The 23,604-nt window shown below is 42.6% G+C and overlaps 1 protein-coding gene and 1 long non-coding RNA gene across 15 annotated transcripts in view; one reads left to right on the top strand and one right to left on the bottom strand.

Moving 5' to 3' along the window:
* Positions 1 to 19,193, bottom strand: part of LOC310690873 — a 33,438-nt gene extending 14,245 nt beyond the window's left edge. Inside the window, exons 1-2 of the long non-coding RNA XR_014518238.1 lie at positions 17,957 to 19,193; positions 4,910 to 5,102 (exon numbers count right to left, since the gene is read on the bottom strand). This is a non-coding gene — a long non-coding RNA (uncharacterized lncRNA). The remainder of the gene's footprint in view (positions 1 to 4,909; positions 5,103 to 17,956) is intronic.
* Positions 1 to 23,604, top strand: part of SKAP1 (src kinase associated phosphoprotein 1) — a 353,915-nt gene that overhangs the window by 212,455 nt on the left and 117,856 nt on the right. The window contains exon 1 of one of the 14 annotated variants that reach the window (XM_083470123.1): positions 6,085 to 8,111. The exons of 12 other annotated variants lie outside the window; for them this stretch is intronic. In XM_083470123.1, the coding sequence (XP_083326249.1) occupies positions 8,084 to 8,111 (28 nt within the window). In that variant the 5' untranslated portion in view covers positions 6,085 to 8,083. Of the gene's footprint in view, positions 1 to 6,084; positions 8,112 to 13,512; positions 13,770 to 23,604 lie in introns of those variants that run through there. One more of the 14 variants, XM_083470120.1, reaches the window with a different exon arrangement.

Raw genomic sequence — 23,604 nt, 5'->3', positions numbered from 1 at the left:
CCCCTCTTGCTGCCTACAGTGGCTGCTAAGGGAATCCCTCTGTCTCCGTTTGGCTTTCTGCTCTGAGACACGAAGGGCATGTCTGGTCCTAGTGGAAGGAGGTGGTTCTAACATACTCTCCAGAGACAGTGTATCACTTGGTTCAGTACTGTTTCTAACACATCTGACTCCTGTCTCTGTTCAGGGCTGGTGCACCTGCTATCTTGCTCCTGTTCTTCATCACCCATTATTTCCCAGCTCCTTTCTTCTTCTGGGGTGTGTTCCGTCTCAAACCACCATGATTCCAGGTCCATACTCTCTCCCCCTTCCTTCTCTCTGGAAGGCTCTTGGGGTGGTGGTCTCCACCACTCCTCATCTGCCCAGTTCCTGACAATATATAAGGCAGACTTGCTTCCTCATGAGGTGATTGCCTGGGGGGTGGGCCACTAAGAGAAGAAAGGAGAGGAGGCTCTGAACCTGCTGGCAAATGAACGGAGCCCCTCATTCAACTCTTAGATAGCTAGAAGGACAAAGCCGTAGTTTAGAGTTGAAAGAGGAGTGAGATGTGAACCAGAAGAAAAGCAACAAGCTGCAGAAAGAGTCAGAGCATGATATTTGATTTCTGTCTAAATCTAAGACTGCAGCTATGGGAGAAACATGACCCTTTTGAGGTGTTAATGCTGTGAACCCCTCCATCATAGGCTCCGGTTGTATACATGTGCAAATAAGCCATATATCACAAAGACACCAGAGTCTCCACTGTGCCTTATTTCCAAAAGGAAACATGAATCCTGGGTAAGTGCATGGAATCCCTAGAATCTTGCACCACTTGGAGCTTGGAGTGGTGTGTAACAATATGGCAGCAGAGCACAACTTACTAGTGCCTTGTTCTTGAGGGGGATGGGGGAGAAGCTGGGAATGGCAGGAATACGGGCAGTGGAATAGGTAGAGTTCAAAGGTGGAGTTAAAGTGTGGAAATGCAGGAGCATTGGGGAAGCCCTGTAGAGCAACTGATACTGTGGGATGGTGTGTCAACGGTCCAGTATAAATTTATTTCAGATACACTATTAATGTATTAATGCACCAACAACATGTTGCTTCATACATCCACAATAAAACTGTAGTCTGGATGTGGACCCATACTCCATATTACTGAGATTTTTTCAAACACATCCAAAATGAAAGCTCCAGTCTGAGGCACATAGAGACTGGCTGTGATTAGTTAGTGGTAAGGGATCTCCCATTACAAAATGCATGACATCTGTCAAGACTCAGCCTTAGTACTTCTCATTTTAGAGATTTTCCACTGCCATTGATTTTATAAGAGATTTCTGTGGAATTTTTCTTACACCAACAGAAACTGATCTGACACAAGATATTGCCTTAGATATTTTGGTACCTTCCAGGAGCAGAGGGAAGGGAACTATCCTAATCTTATAGTGCTTCCCTGTGGCAACACTTTGGAACTGCATCCTTCAGCTCTGGAATTGCCTCATTTTCAATCCATTGAGAGGCTCCTGGCAATGAAGGCTGCTTTGAGCAGACTAGCGAGGCCTTAGTGAGGCAGTGCCCTTAACTTCCAACAGCACCATGAGCTGATTGGATACACCAGTGTTTCTTGCCAGTGTGTCTTAGGTGCCTCTTAGGTGTACCACTTCAGAATGCAGATGGAGGTTCATATAATTGAAGTCTATTCCATTAGAAAAAAAACTAGGATGCTAGAAAGAGGGTTTCTTACTTGCCCTTCTTCCTAGCATGCTAGTTTTCTATGGGTAGGAAAGCCCCCCCGCCCCCCAGAAACATTTTGTCATGTGATCCCTAAGCTACAGCCTGAAATGGTCCCGTCCATTCAACAAGAACTAGACCAGAGCAAGGGAAATGAGAGAGAGAGAGATTGTACCTTTGTCCATCCATGTACTGACCTTGTGCTAGTCTCCTTATAAGTCAGTCAGGTTTTTGCCCGGGAGCCCCTTCCTAACAACCGTAAATATGCCAAAGGAGCCAATGGAAGTACTTGATTTCCTACAGATGTGTTTTTAAAGACCTGAAACGCAGCCCTGGTGTCAGGTTGGGAAGGCGCAGGATATTTATGATACAACAGCTCTCCCCCTTTGGCTCTAATTGAATTCGAGTACATCTTCTGGGCAAAAAAGAGAAAAGAAATGTAGCATTTACTCCTACCTACCTTCAGGATTAACGTTTCTGGAACTCCCTTCCCCTGAAGAATTGGTCAAACCCAAACATTTTTCTAAAGCGCATGGATTTCGTTAAGGCTAGCCATATTCAGAATAATATTTGAGGTGAAAGGACCTCTATAGTCAAACTGAATTCTACTCTTTAAGAATCTTGGCAGTAGCAAAAATAAATGCAAAATTAGCATGGCGATAAGATCACAACGTAATTAAAACCCAGAGGAAATCCACCCAGTTCCAGCCTTGCTGGAGCCATTAAAAATCAACCTGATTCCTACAAAAGAGCAATGGCTGCATGAACTTTTCGCAGGATTAACAAACTTGACAGCCAAAATAAGGAACCAGAATGACAGACAAATGAGGGACTAGTGGGAATGCTTTGGGGTGTATTTAAAAATATATGATACTAAAAATCAGTTTTCAAGTAGGGGTAACTTTATGAGCAACAGCTAATTGCAACGAATGAATGCAAGAGGAAAAATAGGGTGGACAAAGTAATTGATATACAGCAAGAACAAAGTTTATCTAGAATGCCTCAGAGTGTTGGGTTGGGAAGTCTGCACAGAAACATTGTATGATAGGAAAAGTTGATGTGTAATCAGAAAACTGGAAAAGCATAAAGAGAGAGAGAGAGAGAGAGAGAGAATGAAACCCACATACACACACCCCAACCCAATTCTCCTGAAAGAGATTCAATCAAAGCATGAGAATTCAACATTAGTAAAGAAGCTACCAATTCTGTATTGATTGATTTAGTGCCAAGAGCATGGTAGGTGTTACAGAGGAGACACATTTTACTCCTTGCCAAGACATTACTTGCCTATAAGTTCTGTGGCATGTTGTTGGCACCCATCTACCTTGGGAAGACAATATTTGAAATATTATTCTGAATGACTTGGATTACATCAGAATACATTTCTTTTGGTAGCTGAAGCAAAGAGGCCAATCTAGATTAGGAGGACCTGTCACAATTAACCCTCAGTGAGTTAATCATGACTGCCACTCTTCTTCATATATCTGCCCTTATTCTCATGCGGTAGGAGTCATTTCATGTCACAGCTTTTGTGTGCCAACCAGAGCCTGTGACACATAGTGTTCCTGTTATTTGTAAGACGTTTCTACAATTTGATATTTGTCTCAAGGCCTCTGAGATCACATTTGCAATATTATTTCTATCAAGACAATGGGGGAACCTCCTTTTCTTGTTGCAAGCGATGCAGGTTCCCAGACCAAACACAGCCAGTTTCTGAAGAGAAAATGAGTGTTTGGCAGGTTAACGTTGGTGAGGCTGTCTGCACTGGTGATCTTATCTTGGCAGGAAATGCCAAGGATATGACATAAACAGCCAAGATGGAAGATGTTTCCTTCTCTTGGCAACCAATGGTGGTCTGGGGCATGCTGGCATATATAAGCAAGGTGCCACAGATACAGGACTGTTAGGTCAGTATCTTTGTTCTGATGGTTAGTTTAGTATTATTTCAGGCCCACTTTGTAAATCTGCCTAAAGTGATAGTTTCTCTCCTGATGCAAGTGACAAATTAAGTGATAAATTGTCAGTCACCATGGATCCAAGGTAACATAATTTATTAACTACCTCAGGAGAAGTATTGTCAAAGTTTATCATAGACTGCTGTATAATGCCTTGCCCTTTGGCTGGTATCCTTAATTCTGATCAGCAGGGAGAACGTGGAGCGTGCATGAGTATGATGGTTCTTGCAGTTTTGTAACTGGCTTGGCTCATGGCCAAATTGTGTGGCAGCAATCTTCCTTAGTTAGCAGCCTATTTAAGATGTGTCACCACCCCCCACAGCTCCCGTTAGCTTTTAGGTGAGCAGATTTGGACAACATGCCTTATTTAAAGCAGTCCTCTTTAACAGCAGTCAGAAGGGTTGACAGGCTTGGACTCTTTCAGCCTTTGCCATACCAGGCCCAGGGGATGCTGTGACAAGAGAGAAACGCAAGGGAGAAACTTGCTAAGAGGAAGGCACACTTGGCAAATCCACACTGTGATCAACTCCTGCCTGGAAACCAATGTCCCCACTGTAGAAGGACGTGTGGATCCAGAATTGGCTCCACAGTCACTTACGGACTCATTGTTAAAACCGTGTTTATGGAAGACAATCTTACTTGGCTACGAGTGATCGCCAAAGAAGAGGAAGAAGAATGACAAGAGACTTGGCTGCTGAAGGGCCAAAACCTATGCTAAACTGGGAAATACTCTGAGCAATTTATGCTCTTGGGCAGCCATGTTGAAATGGTTATATATGAAGCAATTACAATGTTCAAATGGGGAACCGGAGCAACCTGTGTGCATCACTGTCTCTCTCCTCTGTTTCCCTTCTCTCCTCCCTTGAGGGCTGCAGGGTGAAGGCTGAAAGTTGAAGAGTCCAAGCCCATCAACCTTTTCTCTCAGCTTGTAATGGTAAATGAAAATATTTGGATAAGCTGCGATACGAGGCCATCTTTATTTACAAACTGGGGACCTGCTGGCCCACACATCAAAAGCCCTCCTCTTTTCATTCAGTGTTGCCTTCACCACTCCTCTTGTCTTTCAAGCAGCTGAAGACATTATTTGATGTTCCACTTTGCCTTGTTTACATTAATTAAGGTGGTCAAATCCATCATGTGTGACTTTTTGTCTCTCTCTCTCCCCTCCCCGATCTACTCACCCAGAAGAGGCAGAAATGGTTCAGACAGAAGTGTTGGGGGATAGAAATGAGAGCTGGCAAAAGACACACCTCCTGCAGGTGTTGGCTGCCCTTTCCTCAAGCCCTGCTGCCTTTTTTTTGTTCACTGGAAGATAAGAGGTACACTTTTTCTCCAGAGTCATGTAAGCAGGCTGTGAGTCTCTTGATAATCCTTTAGAAATACCATGATGAATGATGTCCTTGTCAGCAAAAAGATAAGAAAAGGGGGTTTGCTTGCAGCCATCTGAGGAGGATGAAAATAAGCAATTAATACAACACTTTTTGAGTAGTCAAAGTGCTTGACATACATTACATCCGTAATCCTTACAACAGGTAGTATTTTCTCCATTTTGCAGCTGGTTTAGAGGCTGTGAAATTGTAGTTGCCATTTAGTGGGGCCTTGGCAGAGCTAGGATGCGGAGACCTCCTGTTTCAAAGCTCACTCTCTTAGCTAGTATACTACTTTGGCTGTCAATGAAAAGTTTCAGAAGAATTTGAATCAGGTTGGCTGCGTCTTCTGCTATTCATGGGCCAGCTGGAAACTTGCTCCCTACTCTGGGCACTGGGCATTTCTTAGCTGTGAGAGTCAGCATTGTCCAGGTCTTAGAATGATAGATTCGTTTTCAGTGCCCGTGGAAGACTGCCTCCCAGCTTTATAGCAAGAACTAACAAGTAGATCCATAGGTGAGGACCAAACAACACATGACATGAATCTCTTGGTTTGCCCTCCTTAAGTGCATGTCTTTTTTTCTCTCAAAAGAGCCGGCATGGAGATATGCAGGTTCAGCCAGTTAGGAACAATGGTATGTGGTGCTTTAACCTTCTGCCTCCTGCTATGGTCAGAATTAGGGTCCCCAATGAGAGCATTTCATCCCATGCACATGACATGCCTGTCTCCCTCCCATTTGGAATAGAACCTTGTGAGGGTGGAGATTAAAGTCCCCTTCCCCCAACATCACTGTCCTGATCCAGCTCTCCCACAACCCACACTGGTTCTTTGAAAGAAAAATCTCAGGGTCTGGGTTGTGCCTTTGCTGTAACATTTGAAGGATAACAGAGACAATATACAAACAAAAGGTATATGTAACAGTTTGAGCCTCCCAGTTTTATTTTTTGATAGTATCATAGAAACACACAAAGTACAGCTACTTGTCAGTGCTTGGCTATAATTCTAAAGCCGTTTTCAGACAATACTTGATTTCTCAGGTTTGAGTTATACAGGGGCAGAAGCCTAGAAGTTATGCATCTTTCCCCCTTCCAGGTATGCATTTTTCATGAATAGGGTATTCACAAGGAAGTACACTGCTCTTGAGGATGACTTCAGCTCTCATTTAGTTTGGCTAAACATTGATGTTGAGGTGTGGGAAATGTGACTTCTGGTTCAAATCAAATCCCTGGATTCAAGGACAATACACAAATCCCCAAAACCAGGCTGGAAATTGGACTGGAACCCACCCCAAGGGCCAGTCAAGAGAATACTCTGGAAGCACTCCATACAAGGTTCCTCCTGGAATTTCAGGGCTTGTGATGGGGGGACCCTGCTTTCTCCTCCAACTCCTCAGTCACTGAGCAGTCTGGGTCATGATCTGAGAAATCAAGGCTGGGAATGATATCAACCTTCAAAACAAGGATGAAATGAAGATGGTACAGTATTCTTCTAGAATTGTTGATAAATTTGTACATTTATAATACCAAAGACAAATCCAACAGCAGCCATCAAATTTAGCTCTTGCTCTGCAACAATCCAGAATTCTCATGTACTTGTTTAGTCATTTAGTTGTGTTCGACTCTTCATGACCCCATGGACCAGAGCACACCAGGCCCTCCTGTCTTCCACTGTCTCCCGCAGTTTGGTCAAACTCATGTTAGTAGCTTCGAGAACACTGTCCAACCATCTTGTCCTCTGTCATCCCCTTCTCCTTGAGCCCTCAATCTTTCCCAACATCAGGGTCTTTTCCAGGGAGTCTTCTCTTCTCATGAGGTGGCCAGAGTATTGGAGCCTCAGCTTCAGGATCTGTCCTTCCAGTGAGTACTCAGGGCTGATTTCATGTACTTATAAATGACTAATTCAGGTCCAGGTCTGTCATCTGGATGCTAGCAGTGCTCACAAGATGGGAGAAGTGGCTGGAGGGATCCTTAATGAAATTTGCAAGCCCCACAGACCCCCTAAGTTTTTTGCTTAATCATGCCCACCAAATACACATACGAGCACACACAACATATTGCCATATTGAGAGAGAGAGTTGGTGGGGAAGGTGAAACATCAAATCCTAAGCCCTACCAGGCTCTCACCAGCTGAGTGGAAGATGAAGAGAGGATTTTTTTCTTGTCAGTATTCCAGTCCCAGGGCTGATGTGCTCTCCTACCCCCATTCTGAGGACATGCTTCTGAGAACAGAAGGGCTTTGGATCTATTGGATACAAAACCTCCACTGCATGCTCCCTTTCTGCCCTCTCAATTTCCAGAGCTTCAATGGCAGGGAAGCACCAGTAACGGTACCTTTTTTCCACTCTACCTGGGGTGGGGACTTCCAAAGATGGATCTCCTACTCCGCCTGTTGAGAAGGTGTTCCACAATATTCTTCGTGGCCATAGGATGGCATGCCAGAGGCCATAGGATTGTACCCTTAATCTTACTTTGATCTTTAAAAAACCTTTAGAGTTAGAAAACTGCTTCACAAAATCAAGTCATTTGAGTTTTATGGATGACCTCTAGTTAGTTGACTAGAAATGCCATGATGCATCTGCAGCAGCACAATAAGATGCCTTCATCTGTCCCAGCTGCAACAAAACATGTCTCTCCTGTATCAATCTCTACAGCCACAACAGGTACTGTAACCTTTCAACAGTTTGACTTCACTCCCAAAGGCTCACTCCTCCATGGTCTCCTGAGATGGACAGATGCTAATTATTAGTTGACTAGAATTTTGTGATTAAGGCTTGTTCTGAAACAGCACCCCATCAACAGTTAGAACTGAGCTTGTCATTCATAAAAGGTTCCAAGATTCTGACAGAGCAAGAATTGAATTAATGTGATTGCATGCCTGGTTCTTATCATAGTCATCTTCATTATTATAAATAAATGTTTTTATAAATAGTTCTAGAAGAATATTTGATGTCTTATCAATAGAATTTCTATTATTCAATAGATCCTCTTAGAATTTTCTATTTTGCGATTCAAGATGCTGCTCCCCCTTCCTCTTCTTTGTTCCATAATTCCAAGAGGATGCCATGGATCGTGGAGCAGCAGGGAGGTGAGCAGAAATAGTTACTTCATTTATCTGCAAAGGGTTTGTTATGATTCTGTCCTTAACAGATAAACTGCACTTAGCAAAACTCTCACTCTCTGCTAATGGAAAGCACTTTTATCTAATAGCCACATATCGCCCAACACCAGGGGCTTTTAGTAACCTCCTCCCCTTCTCTCCCACACAAAGATTACTGCTCCTTCTTCCTTTGCTAGAGTGGGATATGATTCACAAGAAGGCTTCCTAACTTCACAGCTGTGGTGTGGCTTTATGCCAGACTCTACAAAGCCCAAGAAAGAGGCAGGTGTAGAAAGGAAAGTATAGTGAAATATTGCTTTAAAAAACACACACAACACCCTTCAAGCTTCCTGTCATCCCAGCTGGTGGATCTCATGCTCTTAGAAAGACCCACCACTGTGGTGGGCAAATGAGAGTTTCAACTACAATAAGATGCTATCCACACAAGCACTAGGCATGACTCCAATGGGAGTCTTCCTCCCATTGCGAATAGCAGGCATGGAGGAGTGCTATTCCAGTCATGACCATGGCTGGGACAAAGGAGTAACACCCCTCCCCACTTCACACCATGGCCCTGATCCATTTTACTCCCCTACTGACTAACCTTGTTTTTTAAAACAATTGTGCACCAGATCACATCTAGTATGGCCATTAGCCTAGGCTCTTGACCTCAGCCTTCCATCTATAATATGAGGATAATAATATCAATCTACCTTAGGTGTTTATTATAAAGATCACAACAACATATTATATGTACAGAAGTTTGATCACTGTAAGCTCTATATACATGCTCACTATTGTTACATTTCTTTACTGTACCATCACAAGGTTTTTGAAAGTAGGTTGAGAAATAATATCATGGTTAACATGGGGTCAAGGGTGAAGCCAAGTGCAAAACCAGTAGATGACTTAGTCACATGACCAAGCTATCACGGTAAGAGGATGAGGCTGGAAGTACCAAATGAACATAGGAAGCTGCCTTATCCTAGGTCAGACCATTGATCCATTTAGCTCAATGTTTTCTACTCTGACTGGCCGTGGGTTTCCAAGGTTCCAGACTGGTGGCATTCCCAGTCCTACCTGAAGATGCCAGGGATTGAACCTGGACCTACTGTATGCAAAGCAGATTCTCTACCACTGAGCTATGACCCTTCTCCTAGGAAGTGCATATTTAAAATGCACTTTCTCTTTTCCTGAAGCATAGCTCAACTCCAGATCTCTTTATATGATCACATCAGCCAGAAACTTTCACCATCTTCAGCTCTAATGAGCGAAATCATTAGCATGTTAATGGACTTGAAAACAACAACTTTAGAGAGACACTTTAAGGCAGTGGTTCCCAACTGGTGATCCGCATAACCCACCTGGGGGTCCATGTCACCACTGACATCACAAAAACTAGAAAGAGAGATATCAAAATTTTCAAAAGGTGGGGGGTCCACAGTATTTAGCTATTTGGGAACCACTGCTTTAAGATCAACCTATGAGGCCGTCCTGGTAGTCCCAACGAGAGACAAGATTAACATGATGGGGACCAAAGTAGGGTTTATTCACTGGCAGTTCCAAAACTCTGGAACAGTCTCGTCAATGAGATCTGTCTCTCTTCAGTGATACACACTTTCAGGAGGGAAGTGAGGATGAAGATGTACCTCTGTCTCCAGGCTTTTGGAAGAGAAGAGGTTTTTTTCCATAGCGTACAACAATTTAAAATATGGCATTAACAACAGTTTAAAGTAAATTGCAATGTCAGACATAGGGTAGGTGCTATTGAATTCAAGGGGGCTTGCTCCTAGGTTAGTTACGTTAGGATTGCAGCCTTAACTGTAAGGAACTGCTGGGTGAGGGTTAAGAAAAATCAGGACCAAGTTTTTTAAGAGGGAGAACCTACGTTTAGCCTATCGTTCTTTTATCCCTTCCTCATCTCCTTCCTGTTTTCTTTTGCACACACTCCGATGTTTATTTAAAGAGTATTGTCTACCTCTTCCTGGAAGAATATAAATACGTTATTTTTTTTAAAGCATTGTGTAAGGATTCCTTGCCAAGGATTTACTATTTTTAGTCCACAGTAATGAAAATGTTGCATTTTACACAAACTTAATGGCTCTATTCTTGCATTAAATTCCACCTTAGTTACAAGGAGCTTTGGACAGTTCCTCACAACAGCAGCAGCAGCAACAACACCACCACCAACCATTTGAAGTAGGCTAGATTGAGATATAATGCCTGACCAAATAATGCCTGGCTCATCAGCCTCATGGCTGTACAAAGATTAGAGCCCAGTTTCTATCCCCATAATGGACCCTCAAAAACATAGCTTATCAGATTCATATGTTGCCCTTCCCACAAGGAATTCAGGGCAGCAATACAGGAAGTTCTCCCATTTTATCCTCACAACAACCCTGTGGGGTATATTAGGTTGAGACACAATGATTGGGCCAGGCTTGAAAAAGGACTTAATATTAACCATGCAATTCTGTACAAGTCTCATGTGAAGTAATCCTATTGAGTTAAGTGGGATTTACCCGCACGTAAGTGAGTATAATATTTAGAGCCCCTTTTCTTCTTTTTTCTTCTGCTTTGGCTATTTTAGTATACGTTCTTCAGGACACTGACCTGTCTTGTGCATCTCTATACATGTCTTCTCAGAAGAGTTCAATGAGACTTGAGAGTAAGTGGGATAGGACTGAATATAACATTTGAAGTAAAAAAGAAGAAGAAGGAAACAATGCTGTCATAACTTAGTACGTTTCTGAGCACAATTCAAAGTGTTCGTGCTGACCTTTAAAGCCCTAAACGGCCTCGGTCCTGTATTCCTGAAGGAGCGTCTCCACCCCCGTCATTCAGCCCGGACACTGAGGTCCAGCTCCGAGGGCCTTCTGGTGGTTCCCTCACTGCGAGAAGTGAGGTTACAGGGAACCAGACAGAGGGCCTTCTCGGTCGTGGCGCCTGCCCTGTGGAACACCCTCCCATCAGATGTCAAGGCAATAAGCAACTATTTTACTTTTTAAAGACATTTGAAGGCAGCTCTGTTTAGGGAAGTTTTTAATGTTTAATGCTGTATTGTGTTTTTAATACTCGGTTGGGAGCCGCCCAGAGTGGCTGGGGAAACCCAGCCAGATGGGTGGGCTATAAATAATAAATTATTATGATTATGATTATGATTATAAAGATTACTGTGCACCTAATTCTACTGAAACCAATCAGACTTCAAAACAGACGTGGCTAATGTAGTTGAACTTCAGCTCCGATAATTCCTGTTTATTGGCCATACTAGCTGGGGTGTAATAGCTCAGCCACCTCCTTGGCCACACTGCCACCTCCAGGGGCTACCAGCCACCACAGGAAAAAGAAGTCCCACAATGGATTTGTGCCTGTTCATCCTCTCAAACTTGCAAAGGATTTGAGCACTTACAAGGAGGTCAGCAGTTAGCTAGGACTTAATCTGAGCCCTGGCTCGCTCACCAGGGCTGAGTCCCGGCACCTGTTTTCAGTGACAGCACTCGGCTCTGGATTATATGAAGTTCCTTTCCATCTTTAGTGAGTAACATCAGCTAGCCCCAAACAGATGTGTCATTAGAGGAAATGTCTTCCAGGTCAGAGGGTGTGAATTCCCATCACACTTGCGCCCCAGCACTGCTCATATTTCAGAAAGGAAGCAGTGTTTCCAGCTCAATGGCTCTAAAATTCTCCAAAGTGGAAGCAGGTTGTTGGGCTTCTTGTCTTGTACATTTTATGCACAAATGGAGGTGTTGGGGAAGAACTATATTTTATGTAAAATGTAGCTCTACAGTTAAAGGAGAGAGAAAAGTACTAAAAAAGAGGAAGGAGAGGAGGGAAATCTGTTGGCAAAATCTTTTAATATTTTCCACCTTCTCACGAATATTGACACTCAGGTCTGTGGAGGGAGGGGTAAATGTCTGATTTATGTCTCTGGTCATGAGACAATGCAGAGGTGAGGTCAGATGCAGGCATCCTTCATCCTCTCTTCAGTACTCTGGCTTATCCCTTGGGCAAGGTAGAGTCAAAATATCTCAAATGGCAGAAGTCACCTGAGTGACATGACTGGAGGTTAAAGGAGCAGAGCCCCCACCTCCTATGGGCCGGATGACACCTATATATCTCCATGTTACTATTGTTTCCACTTGAAAAATGGCACATTGGTTGTGGTAGCTTTTGACTTTTCCCCTGCCCCACCTCCTCACCCTAAATTACCTTGGACTTCCACCAAAATCATCTGGAATTATTTGTATTGTGTTACTTAAGGATGGGGGAAAGGAAGATAAAATCAGAAATACCAAAGACTGTGGCCAACAAGTGTTTCATGCTAGCATAACCCTAATAGGGAACAACACAGAGAATGAATCTGATTCTGAGTTTTGGGAGTTCTCTTCATTGATGAGATGCTGAACAGTTGCATAGCAGCAGGGAGAGGGTGTGATTTGTTGCAGGGAAGCATCAGTCTGGAAGTTACCTGCAACAAATCATGCATGAAACACTTGTTGGCCGTAGTCTTTGGTATTTCTTATTTTATCTTCCCAAATCACACTCTTATCTTCCCTTTCCCCATCCTTAAGTTACAGTGCATAATATGTTGCACATGCACATGTTGTTGTTGTTGAATTCTCTGCCCAGGAAGTGTTCCAACAAATACAGTTGGGCAATTGGAAATTATCAGCACACACTTTTGCAGTTTTCCAGTTTTGTGCAAATCGGACTGTTCAGACTGTACTATTTGCATTTAATTGCCATTTAACTCCAACTTATACATCTTCTATATATGCCTCATTTAGCTGACAATTGTACTTCATGCATCTGATGAAGTGGACTCTCATCCAAATGTGTTAGTATTTAAGGTGCTACATAACACTTTGTTGCTTTTCATGCATAATGTTTTAGCAAGTACTTCTTGGCATAGTTCTTAATCTGAGTTTTTAAGGATATGTGTCCTCCTGTATGGCATTCCCAATTGATCATAATTTCATATTGTCTGGACTTGAATTGGAAAACAAGGATATGGTGTAAAATGGACTTTGGTAGTAAGTAACCAGCAGATTGTTTATGACAGAAGCTGAAGTATGTGTCTAGGTGTTTTTATATGGCTTTCAAACTGTGGGATGATAATAGAACATGGTGTGGACCAATCGAGCTGAGAAGTCCTTGATGGAAGTGTGAGAATGGGTCTTCTCATTCATGGACCTCCTACAGTGACTGACAGCTATATCCCTGGACCCCAAGGACTCCTGTGTCTTGGGCTTGCAGGTGCTGGCAGCAAATATTAGACCACAAGACACCCTGAAGTGAGCCAGTGTGCCGACTGTGTCACCACACAGCTTGCCCATATGTTATTACTTATACATCAACCCTCTCTGAGTAATGGCCTGCAGGTTGAGGCAAAGCCAGCTTTCGTCGAGCATATATTTCAGCAGTGTTTAAATAAGCCCATCGAGACGCGCGTCGCGTGAACTTTTCTCTCCCATCCGTCTGCTCAGAGCTGCCTGTGGAACAAAATGAATGGAGAATACAGGAGGCAGGGGGGAGGCGCTTTGAGCCTTCCTCACTCCCCTGGAAAATGAGCTAGTCTGCTTTAACAATAAATGGTGACCAGTTCGAAAGCACACATGACCGGTCTAGTGAAGATTGAGCAAAGTAAGTTGAGCTTAATGAAGTCCTGCGTCTTCTGGACAGGAAAGGACGGGTGTTTTATAACTGTTTATTGGAGTTAATGGTAATAAATTCCTCACTTATGACGCATTAACTTTAATGTTTTCATTATGGGGTGATATAGGGCTTGCCTTTTAACATAGTAAATCATGCTGTCCTGATAGCATAGTGGGTTGAGCGGCTGACATAATGTTATGTTTAGGGGGAGAAGAGAAGAAACAAGAGAATGAGGTATATAGATCATCTAAAAATATTTTGATCCCACCTCCCGAAATGTAGTTTTAACCTTTTTGGCAGTATAAGCAGACATGCCAACAGGGCAAACAGTTTAGAGCAGGACTTTCAGCTGGAGTTGCTAAGCCTCTTGTGAAGGCCTGGTTTCCATAGCAACTTCCGAACTGTTCTTGGTGCTAAAGCTCCTCTTTCTTCTATTTTTCCCGCCTTCCTCTTTGGTAGAGTCTGCGGCCTTTAGCTAATGAGCTGTGCAAATAGATATTGAGATTTACAGTTTTTTAGTTTTGCAATTACCATCTTAGCAGCTTGGAGGAAATTTTCAGAGCCAGGGGCAACCAGCCACCTTCTCACCGAATGCCCTGTGCCCTCTGTGCCTTCCTCTCACCTCCACCCCTTGCCCTTATTTTGTGTCACAGTTATTTTACTTTCAAGCATGCACCAAAATTTCTCAAGCACAAGCAGAAAATAGTACAATTTTAAAAATAAAGCACATCTAGTTATAAATCAGTAAAAGGTGTTTGTGTTCTGCTCACACCATGTGATTAGGAAAACTCAAGAATGGAAAGCTCCCAAGGCTTTTGCATATCTAAGGTTACTCAGGTTAGAGGGCGCAATATCACTTGTGCCCAAAGTTGTGTGTAGTTGTGGATGGTCTAGTTGGAGACAGGTCACTCATTTGGCCAGGGAATTGCTGATGAGCACTAGCCTTCATTGAGCCTGGCCTGAATGGTCATGGATTGAAAGCTGTCCCCCACTGTGTTGTCCTTGCATGGGGCACTGGTAAAGCCAGCCAGCAAAGCCTTCACTTTTTCCATGGTTCTTAAGCTAGTTGACATGGACTTTGTGTAAACAAGATTGTGGCCTGTCAGACCTGATTGCTAGAGTCATGGTATGGTAAGAAATGCAGAGAAGTGACATGGCAGTCTGCTATAGTTGTTGCTGATGAATTCTTGATTTCTCACCCCTTGCTTTCAAAGTAAAAATTCTTTTTTAAAACAATTAAATTATAAATAAATTCACATTGTGCCCCTCATTGGACACACCCTACCAAGACATTCTCATGGGACCTGTGTCAGAACTCAGTAATGGTCCTGCATTCATTTCAGGGAGGCTGTATCTTGTTCTGTTCTGTATCTTGTTGTGTTCTTGTTCCGCGTCTAAGGGATGCGGGTGGCGCTGTGGGTAAAACCTCAGTGCCTAGGACTTGCTGATCGCATGGTCGGTGGTTCAAATCCCCGCAGCGGGGTGAGCTCCCGTCGTTCGGTCCCAGCTCCTGCCCACCTAGCAGTTCGAAAGCACCCTTAAGTGCAAGTAGATAAATAGGTACTGCTTTCTAGCGGGAAGGTAAACGGCGTTTTCGGGTGCTGTGCTGGTGCTGGCTCGCCAGCTGCAGCTTCGTCACGCTGGCCACGTGACCCGGAAGTGTCTTCGGACGGCGCCGGCTCACGGCCTCTTGAGCGAGATGAGCGCACAACCCTAGAGTTGGACACGACTGGCCCGTACGGGCAGGGGTACCTTTACCTTTACTATCTTGTTCTGTGGTGGATTGCTAGTTGCATTCATTCTATATGCTAACATTATATCAGAAAATCTACTAGTTCCATAAACTAGTAGATTTTTGCCTGTGTGCACAAAATTTGGTAGAGAGATCCTGAAAGAAGTATGTCAAATACAGTTTTGGTGTATGAGGTTATTGTGCATATCATCAGATTTGGGGGGCGGGGCACCTGTTGCTACTACTAGTTTACTTCTTCATCAGACTGAGTGACAATGATACCTTTATTATTTGCAGCCCTGTTCTATCTGACCTCACGTCTTCATAAGTCTGGGCAGTGTGTGTGTTGCTTAAGGTTATAAACTGTGCACTTTGAAATTTTTGCATGGAATCTAGATGTTTTCCCTCAGGAATAGCTCTTCTGTTGTAGAGATACATTGGCATTTGAAGTGCAGTATTTTGGGGTTTTATAATCTGATAAAGCTGCCATTGCTACTATTGTCATATGGGATGTAATTGAACAAAACTAAAGGCTTGTGTTATGCTTTCCCTGTGACATGAATTGTGATAGGGAACACAGCTCTCCCCCGCGTCGATCATAATTTGTCACAGTGCTGAATAATTTCCCCAACTATGGGGAAAATAACTTTATTTACTTAACTGCAAAAATTATACACTGCACCACCAGCTCAAATGGACTCTCAAAGTTTCTTACCACTTATAAAAACATAAACACTACAATAAAACCACAATAAAAATTAGCAATGAGAAAGTAATAAAACATCAAGCCAGCTCCATAAAATACTAACAATGCAGAAGATACTAGTATCATTCTTCCTCTAATCACTCACGAGCCTTCTTGAATAACACATTGGATAGATCTGAACAACTCCTAATCTGCTTCAGTGAGCTGTTTGTTGCTGCCAGGCAGAAATCTGATGGGACAGATCTCTCTCTCTCTCTCTCTCTGTGTGTGTGTGTGTGTGTGTGTGTGTGTGTGAGAGAGAGAGAGAGAGAGAGAGAGAGAGAGAGAGAGAGAGAGAGTTGGATATGGATAACAAAAACCCATATTCAAGTGTCTGCTCCACTGAAAAAAATTGGGCAAATCATTATTTCTCAATGCAGAACTCACATGATGACAGCAGACCTTTTTCTTTGACAGCCAATCACATTTCCATTACCCTTTCCAGCAGAGAAGAGAAGGGCAGGTAGGGGTATGTGTTGAACCCACTGCTACCTACAAAGCATTTCCCCCTGTTGCCTTTCTCTGCACTGATGCTGCTATATTTCAGTCAGTATTCTCACAAAGCAGCTTTACTTCACTTCCTTCAAAATTGGCTCTTTTGTGGGGGCTTACTTCTCATTCTGCTGTGTGGGACCCTGGACATCAGCCACTGGTGCTGAATCCTGCCCTGGTGCAACCAATATAGCCAGGCTTTGATAATAGTAATGGGCCTAGCTGGAAGGGGATGGGACATGGGAGGGGACTGCAGCCTCAGGGAGAAAGTGGTGAGCACAATAAGAGATCAGCACTTCATCCCACCTACTGCTTCTCCCCTGGAAATCATTCCACCTCTCCCATTTTGCTGCTGTTTGACAGCAACAAATGAAGCCTGTGGGTCCCTCCAAACTGGTAGTTTTATTGCAAGTAAATTCTGCAACATCATCATCATTATTATTATTATTAATTTATTGAATTTATATACTGCCCTTTACCTGGAGGTATAGATGCAAGAAGAATGCATTGTTGGTAGATTCATTCTGCTTTAGTATATTCTTCGGTGCTTCTCCAATTACTGCAATGCATTATAGCTGTCTGGAGGGGCTGTAGCACAGCTAAACTGGAACAAAAAAACCCAGAAGGTTGGTAGTATAAAAAGTTACGGGATTTCAGCAAAAAGTTATGGAATATGCACCAATTGGGAATGAAAACAATATTGAAAATGGGATTGCATGTGACCTGAACACAAATCACTATGACCGCTCAATAGAACGAACAACTGGAGGGGACCTTGGTTTGTTAGCCACTATTCCAGTTTAGCTCTCCCTTTTTGGGACATTTGTGCGTACAGTGGTACCTCAGGTTAAGTACTTAATTCGTTCCCAAGGTCTGTTCTTAACCTGAAACTGTTCTTTACTTGAAGCACCACTTTAGCTAATGGGGCCTCCTGCTGCCGCCGCGCCACCGGAGCACAATTTCTGTTCTCATCCTGAAGCAAAGTTCTTAATCCGAGGTACTATTTCTGGGTTAGCGGAGTCTGTAACCTGAAGCGTAGGTAACCTGAAGCGTATGTAACCCGAGGTACCACTGTACTGTCACTTCTTGAGTTGTCAGTTAAGTATGCAGCTGCAAAACTAGAAGTGCAGGAAGTGATATCCTAGGAGTATATATTGTTATAGTTTGCTTATTTACATTGATTGCCTTCCCATCCGAAAGACTCACCACAGATCTGTAGTCTTCTCCAAAGAACTACAGTTTCTAGAGTTCACTGGAGAGAGGGAATGAATAAACCAGTTTGAGTCTATGGTGTAGAATATTGTGGACTGAATTATCTGCCTGACCCTGCCATGTGGGTCACCAGATAACTGGTGCATGCTGATATGCAACTGATTAAACTCAGATTCATTGAATCAGTGCAGCAAAGCCCTGGAAAATAACTTTATATTTTTTAAGTTGATTGGGAAATGGTGTGAGAGACTCTGTCCGGCTTTGACAGTGGTATATACATTTAAAACAAAAGAGTAAATGCTCCATTTGAACAGGCCCTGAAAAATGCAAAAGACCAAATTCTGGCAATAAATCCATCACTTGAATAACTGTTTCCCATATGATTTGCTGCCATTGATTGCCACCCCACAGCATTCACTCTGGGTTGTTATCTTCCTGTTGATGCCCACACTTTCTGAATTTCTGCTTACTAGCTTCTAACAAAAATGTCCACATAAAATATTTCTGACTGATTTCTTCTCATACACTTTTCTTATTTACTCCAGTGAGCAATGCAATAAAATTAACTTTATACAGGATCAATTTGAGGTGATCCATTTGCTGACAATTGTATTACATTTCTCTCCTGCCTCCTGCTGTTTTTTTCTTTGAAATATTCCCTTATCTTGTCCATAATCTCTAGGTGTTGAAAGTTACAGTAGTAAGGAGCAGTAACAACCCCTGAAACTTCCCCCCACAAGCCATACCACAATAATAAATACAGGTGACAAGCAGGACTCTTTTTTTAATAGATTGACAAAGTAACAGATAAGATAGATAAAATAAGAAGTTGTTAAGCTTTTGACTTAACGATCATGGGACAAGAGAATGGGGGCTCTTATTTATCAGTAACTGATTGAGACATAAAGAAACAAGAATAATAATGAATGGACAGCTTTCATAGTGAAAGAAAGCTAACAGTGGAATCCTTCAGGAATCTTTATTGGGAATGACTTATTCCAAGGATATCTGGAGTCAGGACAAGAGTGAATAGTCAATTTAATGGTGACACTAGGTTATTTGTTAAACTGGTTTTCTCCCATAGTTTGGGACTGGAAGTAACCCCCAACATGCTGTACTTTGAAAAAAACACATACACAATGTTCTGCTTTGTACAGATTGAGATGTTGTATCATTGTCATACTCTGAAGAACTCCAAAATGATTTTTCCAAGCTGACTTGATACAAGACGTATGAGATATTTGGGAGCTTTAGGTGGTGAGTTCTTGGATCCAGAATTACTCTTAGGTATCCAGGTAGCTGTGTTGGTCAATAGTGATTCTTACCAGTGTCACGAGGTACTCCCACTGTGCCCTTTCCTTAAAAAGGATGGTGCTAAAAATATTTATGCTCTGGTGACATTGAGATTAAGTTAGTGCAAATATTCTATTTGGAGCTGCCTTTGAATGGCATTCAGAAACCTCATCTGGTTTCCAATTTTATAAATCTGTTAGTTGGTTTATGGGGCCAGTTTAATCTGCAAGGTCATAAACAGCCTGTACTTTTAAAGCACCTTCTGTTTATAGGGGCTTATAGCGATTTGCGCAATTGAAGGGAGAGAGCATGACATTCCAGAACTATTGTGGCATGGCTGGGCAAGGGCTGTTTTCTTCACTTCCCAAAGGTGCTGAGGGAGGTAAACCTGCTGCCATTTGTCTGAATTCCAGACCTAAACATTAGACTTTAGGGCAACCAGACAGCAATAGGATATTCTGGTGTGTATTTGCTGCTTAATGGTTCATCTCTCCTTTGAGGTGGCACAGAGAGGCCTTAAAAACAAAGAGCTGGTTTGAAAACATGCTGCACTCCTCTCTAGATTTCATCTTAATTGTTCTGTGAGAGCTGAGAGAATGGGTAGGAGATGACAGAGGTATCTCACACCTGTCCTTTGTGTAAGTAATCTTCCTTCTCTTTTTTGAGAAAATGTTATATATACACCCACCCACACAGCATTTTTGGGAGGATGTTTGAGATTTCTTAGGGTAAAATCCCCAGTTTTTGACAAATGCAAATCATCATCTGGTTTCAGAAAAAGTTATTTAAAGGCTATGTTGATTAAAATATTTTTTCTTCAAAGAAAAAAACATTCAAAGAAAAGCCTTCCAAACTTCCAAGTTTGGGAGACTATATGCCCTGTTTTTGAGAAATCCAGTATCTTCTTCCAAATTTGTAGTCACTTTACTGCAAATGCAAGAGATAAATCTGTGTTGGAGAAAATGCTGGTGAATACTCCCACATGTGGGATGTGCATGTGTCTGCTTGTAGAGATTAGTTTAGTTTAAGAGAACCAACCTAATTTGCTGTTTCTGACTTATGGTTGGATCAGTATGCAGCTAACAACAGACTGCACACTTCTTTGAATTTTGTGATGCAGTTTTGTTTCAAAAATTCATTAAATGTTATTTTATAAGAAAACCCATAGAAAAGTGTACAAATATGTACATTTTAAGAGGAAAATGTGTACAAAATATGTATTTTAAGATAAAGTGCATACCAAAACGTGTAAAATATAAATGTACATTTTATGTCCTCACAAAAAATGGGGAATAGATTTATGACTGAACACCTGTGAAACTAACACTGAATAGAACTAGTTATATGCTAGAAACTCTGGCAAGCTAGGGACAAAGGTGAAAGCTACTTCCTAGTTCTACTGGATCTCTCAGCGGCATTTGATACCATTGATTAATCCAGAATGCGGCAGCTAGATTGGTGACTGGGAGTGGCTGCCAGGACCATATAACACTGGTCCTAAAGGATCTTCATTGTCTCCCCGTTCGTTTCCAAGCATAATGCAAAGTGTTAGTGCTGACCTTTTGAAACTCTAAACAGCCTTGGCTCAGAATACCTGAATGAGCTTGTCCAGCACCATAGTTCAGCCTGGACATTGACGTCCTCCAAGGGTCTTTTGCTGGTTCCCTCACTGCGAGAAGCGAAGTTACAGGGGGAAAAGCAGAAGTCCTTCTTGGTAGTGGCGGCAGTGCCGGAATTATGTATAGGCTAAGTAGGCTGAAGCCTAGAGCCTCCAAATCTAGGGGGCCTCGCCAGCCTGCCCGCTCCCCAGCAGGCAACCTCCCCTCTCCCAAAATTGCAAACCCAAGACTTCATGCAAGGGCAAGGCAACTCAGGCCCAGCAATTATGGGACTCAAGCCTACCCAGTGGAGCCCAATTTCAAGCAGTGGGGCTCAACTTGATTTTTATTTTTTTTTGTAGGGCCCCAGTTCACAGCTAAACTCTGCAAAATCTTAGAGATATAAATAAAATCCATCTAGATTGCCCTGGTGCGGGGGACCCAGTTTGGTCCAATTGCTCCAGTTGCCTTAAGGTCAGCCCTGATGAGACTGTGCAGGGGTTGGACTGACAAGCCCTGCACCTTCATGGTCCCTGGTGTCACTATTCAGAGTACAGATTCAAGGACTTGTTATGCAAATAAAGGGGGGCACTTATTGGAAATCAGTTTTGTCACCTCTCCCCCCCAAACCCCAAGACAATGAGCCCAGCCACCTTTTATTCACAGTTGCATAAGCACTGCACTACAGCACATGAACCTGTACGTTCAACCGTTGAAATATACCCCCAATATGTAGCAATGGAGATTTATGTTACTGCTTTATGAATGAACATTGTGTTTTATGAATGGACTCTGTATTTTGTGAATTACCTAAGAGCCACCAATAGGGAGCTCTAGAATCTGACAGCTAACCAATCGGGTACTACCAAACAGCGACCCCTATTGCTGAAAGCAGGTAACTAGCAGGGAACGCTTCAGCTCAGCCTTTGCACTGTTGACTGAACACCCCTGCTGTGCAGATAATGGAGAAAGCTCATAAATTGTATCCCTTCTGGCATCCTGGCCAGCTCTATTACACTGGTGTAAACTCTGGTGCACCAGAAGCACAGAATAGCAGCAAATAAAATCCGCTCATACGTCAGCAACTGAAAAGACTTGTCAACCTGTTCTTCCAAAGTCTTCCTAAATTATAAAGCTCCAAAATATTGGCCAATAGAGAGCAAGTCTGGGAGAAGCGAGCCATACAATGGGCACCACCAGTGAAAAGGCCCTGCTCCATGTAGCTCCTTCCATGTCATTTGATAGGGCGCCCACTTGCCCTCCTTCTTGACATGGAATGCTCTCTATTGGAGTCTCCAGGTCCAGTACAAAGACCATAAGAAGGGCAAGCAGGGACCTTGAAGTTCCCAACAGCTGTTAAGCAAGCAGGCAAGCACACGGGTCACCTTTGTCACAGTCAGAACTGTTTTTGTACAATCTTGTTTGTTCTCAGTAACCAAAATTATATTATCAACATATACAAGCAGAAAAGTTGTTTTCCTTCATTTGCAAGGAATCATACAAAACAAAGTGGCACTAATAAAGAAAAGTTCCAGGGTGGCAACAGAAAGCAAACTAAAAATGCTTCTGCCGTTCATCAAAACTATCCAGCAATATCAAGTTATAGGAAAACTGGTGCTAGTAACAGTAATCCTTCTAGCTGGTTAATTGGTTCAGCAATTTCCATGCACATGATGTGTGATGCTAATTATTTCCCCAAAGAGTTAAATGATAACTAATCAGAGGCAGCTACAGTTGCAAATGGAAACAAAATATATGTGAAAGGAAGAGGAGCAGGTTTGCTCAAGTGTGTTGCAGGTAGAAATACTGTTTGTAATGAAGTGAGAGCAGTAGTTTACTGGCTCGAATTAACAAATAAGAAAGTTTTGAGAATTTAAATTCTAGATTAAAATTGATTACTTTGTTGAGAAGGGGGTTGTAACAAAAATGCTGGGGCCTAATTTGAATAGTAGAGTGCCTGGTATCTGGTGGGCAATCTCATCCTTTATTTCCACACTGTGGCTGCAGACCAAATCACCTGTCAGGAGAATTATGAGATTCAGGTGAGGGTCAGATGCCTTCAGCTGTTATTTTTAAGAATAACATTACAACATTAGTGTTAATTTTATGCATTTTTAAAAAATCACCATGGTATTTAACAATAATATCTTATGTCCTTTAGAGGAGAAATTGTGAATTGCAGAATTTTAAATACCCATCACCATCCTTGGCTTCACTCAATTTCGTTTATAACAGTCTTCCATTTTCTTCTAGTTGTGAGGGTGGGGGGTGGGGAGTAGCCTAGGGCCTCTCTTCATCTAAATCCGGCCCTGAGTGGCGGCCTTACTATGGAATGCCCTCCCTTCAAATGTTAAGGAGATAAAGAACTACATAACTTTTAGAAGACATCTGAAGGCAGCCCTGTATCTGGAAGTTTTTAATGTTTGATATTTTACTATGTTTTATATATGCTGTAAGCCACCCAGAACAGCTAGGGAAACCCAGCTGGATGGGCAGGGTATAATAAAATTATTATTATTATTATTACTAGCCTGAATTGCCATTTGTTGCACTTCAGCTTTAAAGAGCGGGTTTTCGCAGGGAAAGCTCTGGGTTATTCATGGAAAATACTGCCACCTGAATTTCAGTGATGCCACCACAGGGGGCAGCCATATATTGATTCCAGCAGTTCCATACAGAAGGGCTTTATAAAAGAGGCATCAGTTTGATGAAGTAGACTCCAGTTCACAAAAGCTTGCACCGTAATAAATC

This window comes from Podarcis liolepis (genome assembly GCF_965112155.1).
Source record: "Podarcis liolepis genome assembly, chromosome: 13".
NCBI lineage: Eukaryota > Metazoa > Chordata > Lepidosauria > Squamata > Lacertidae > Podarcis > Podarcis liolepis.
This window is presented reverse-complemented; position numbering and strand designations above follow the sequence as displayed.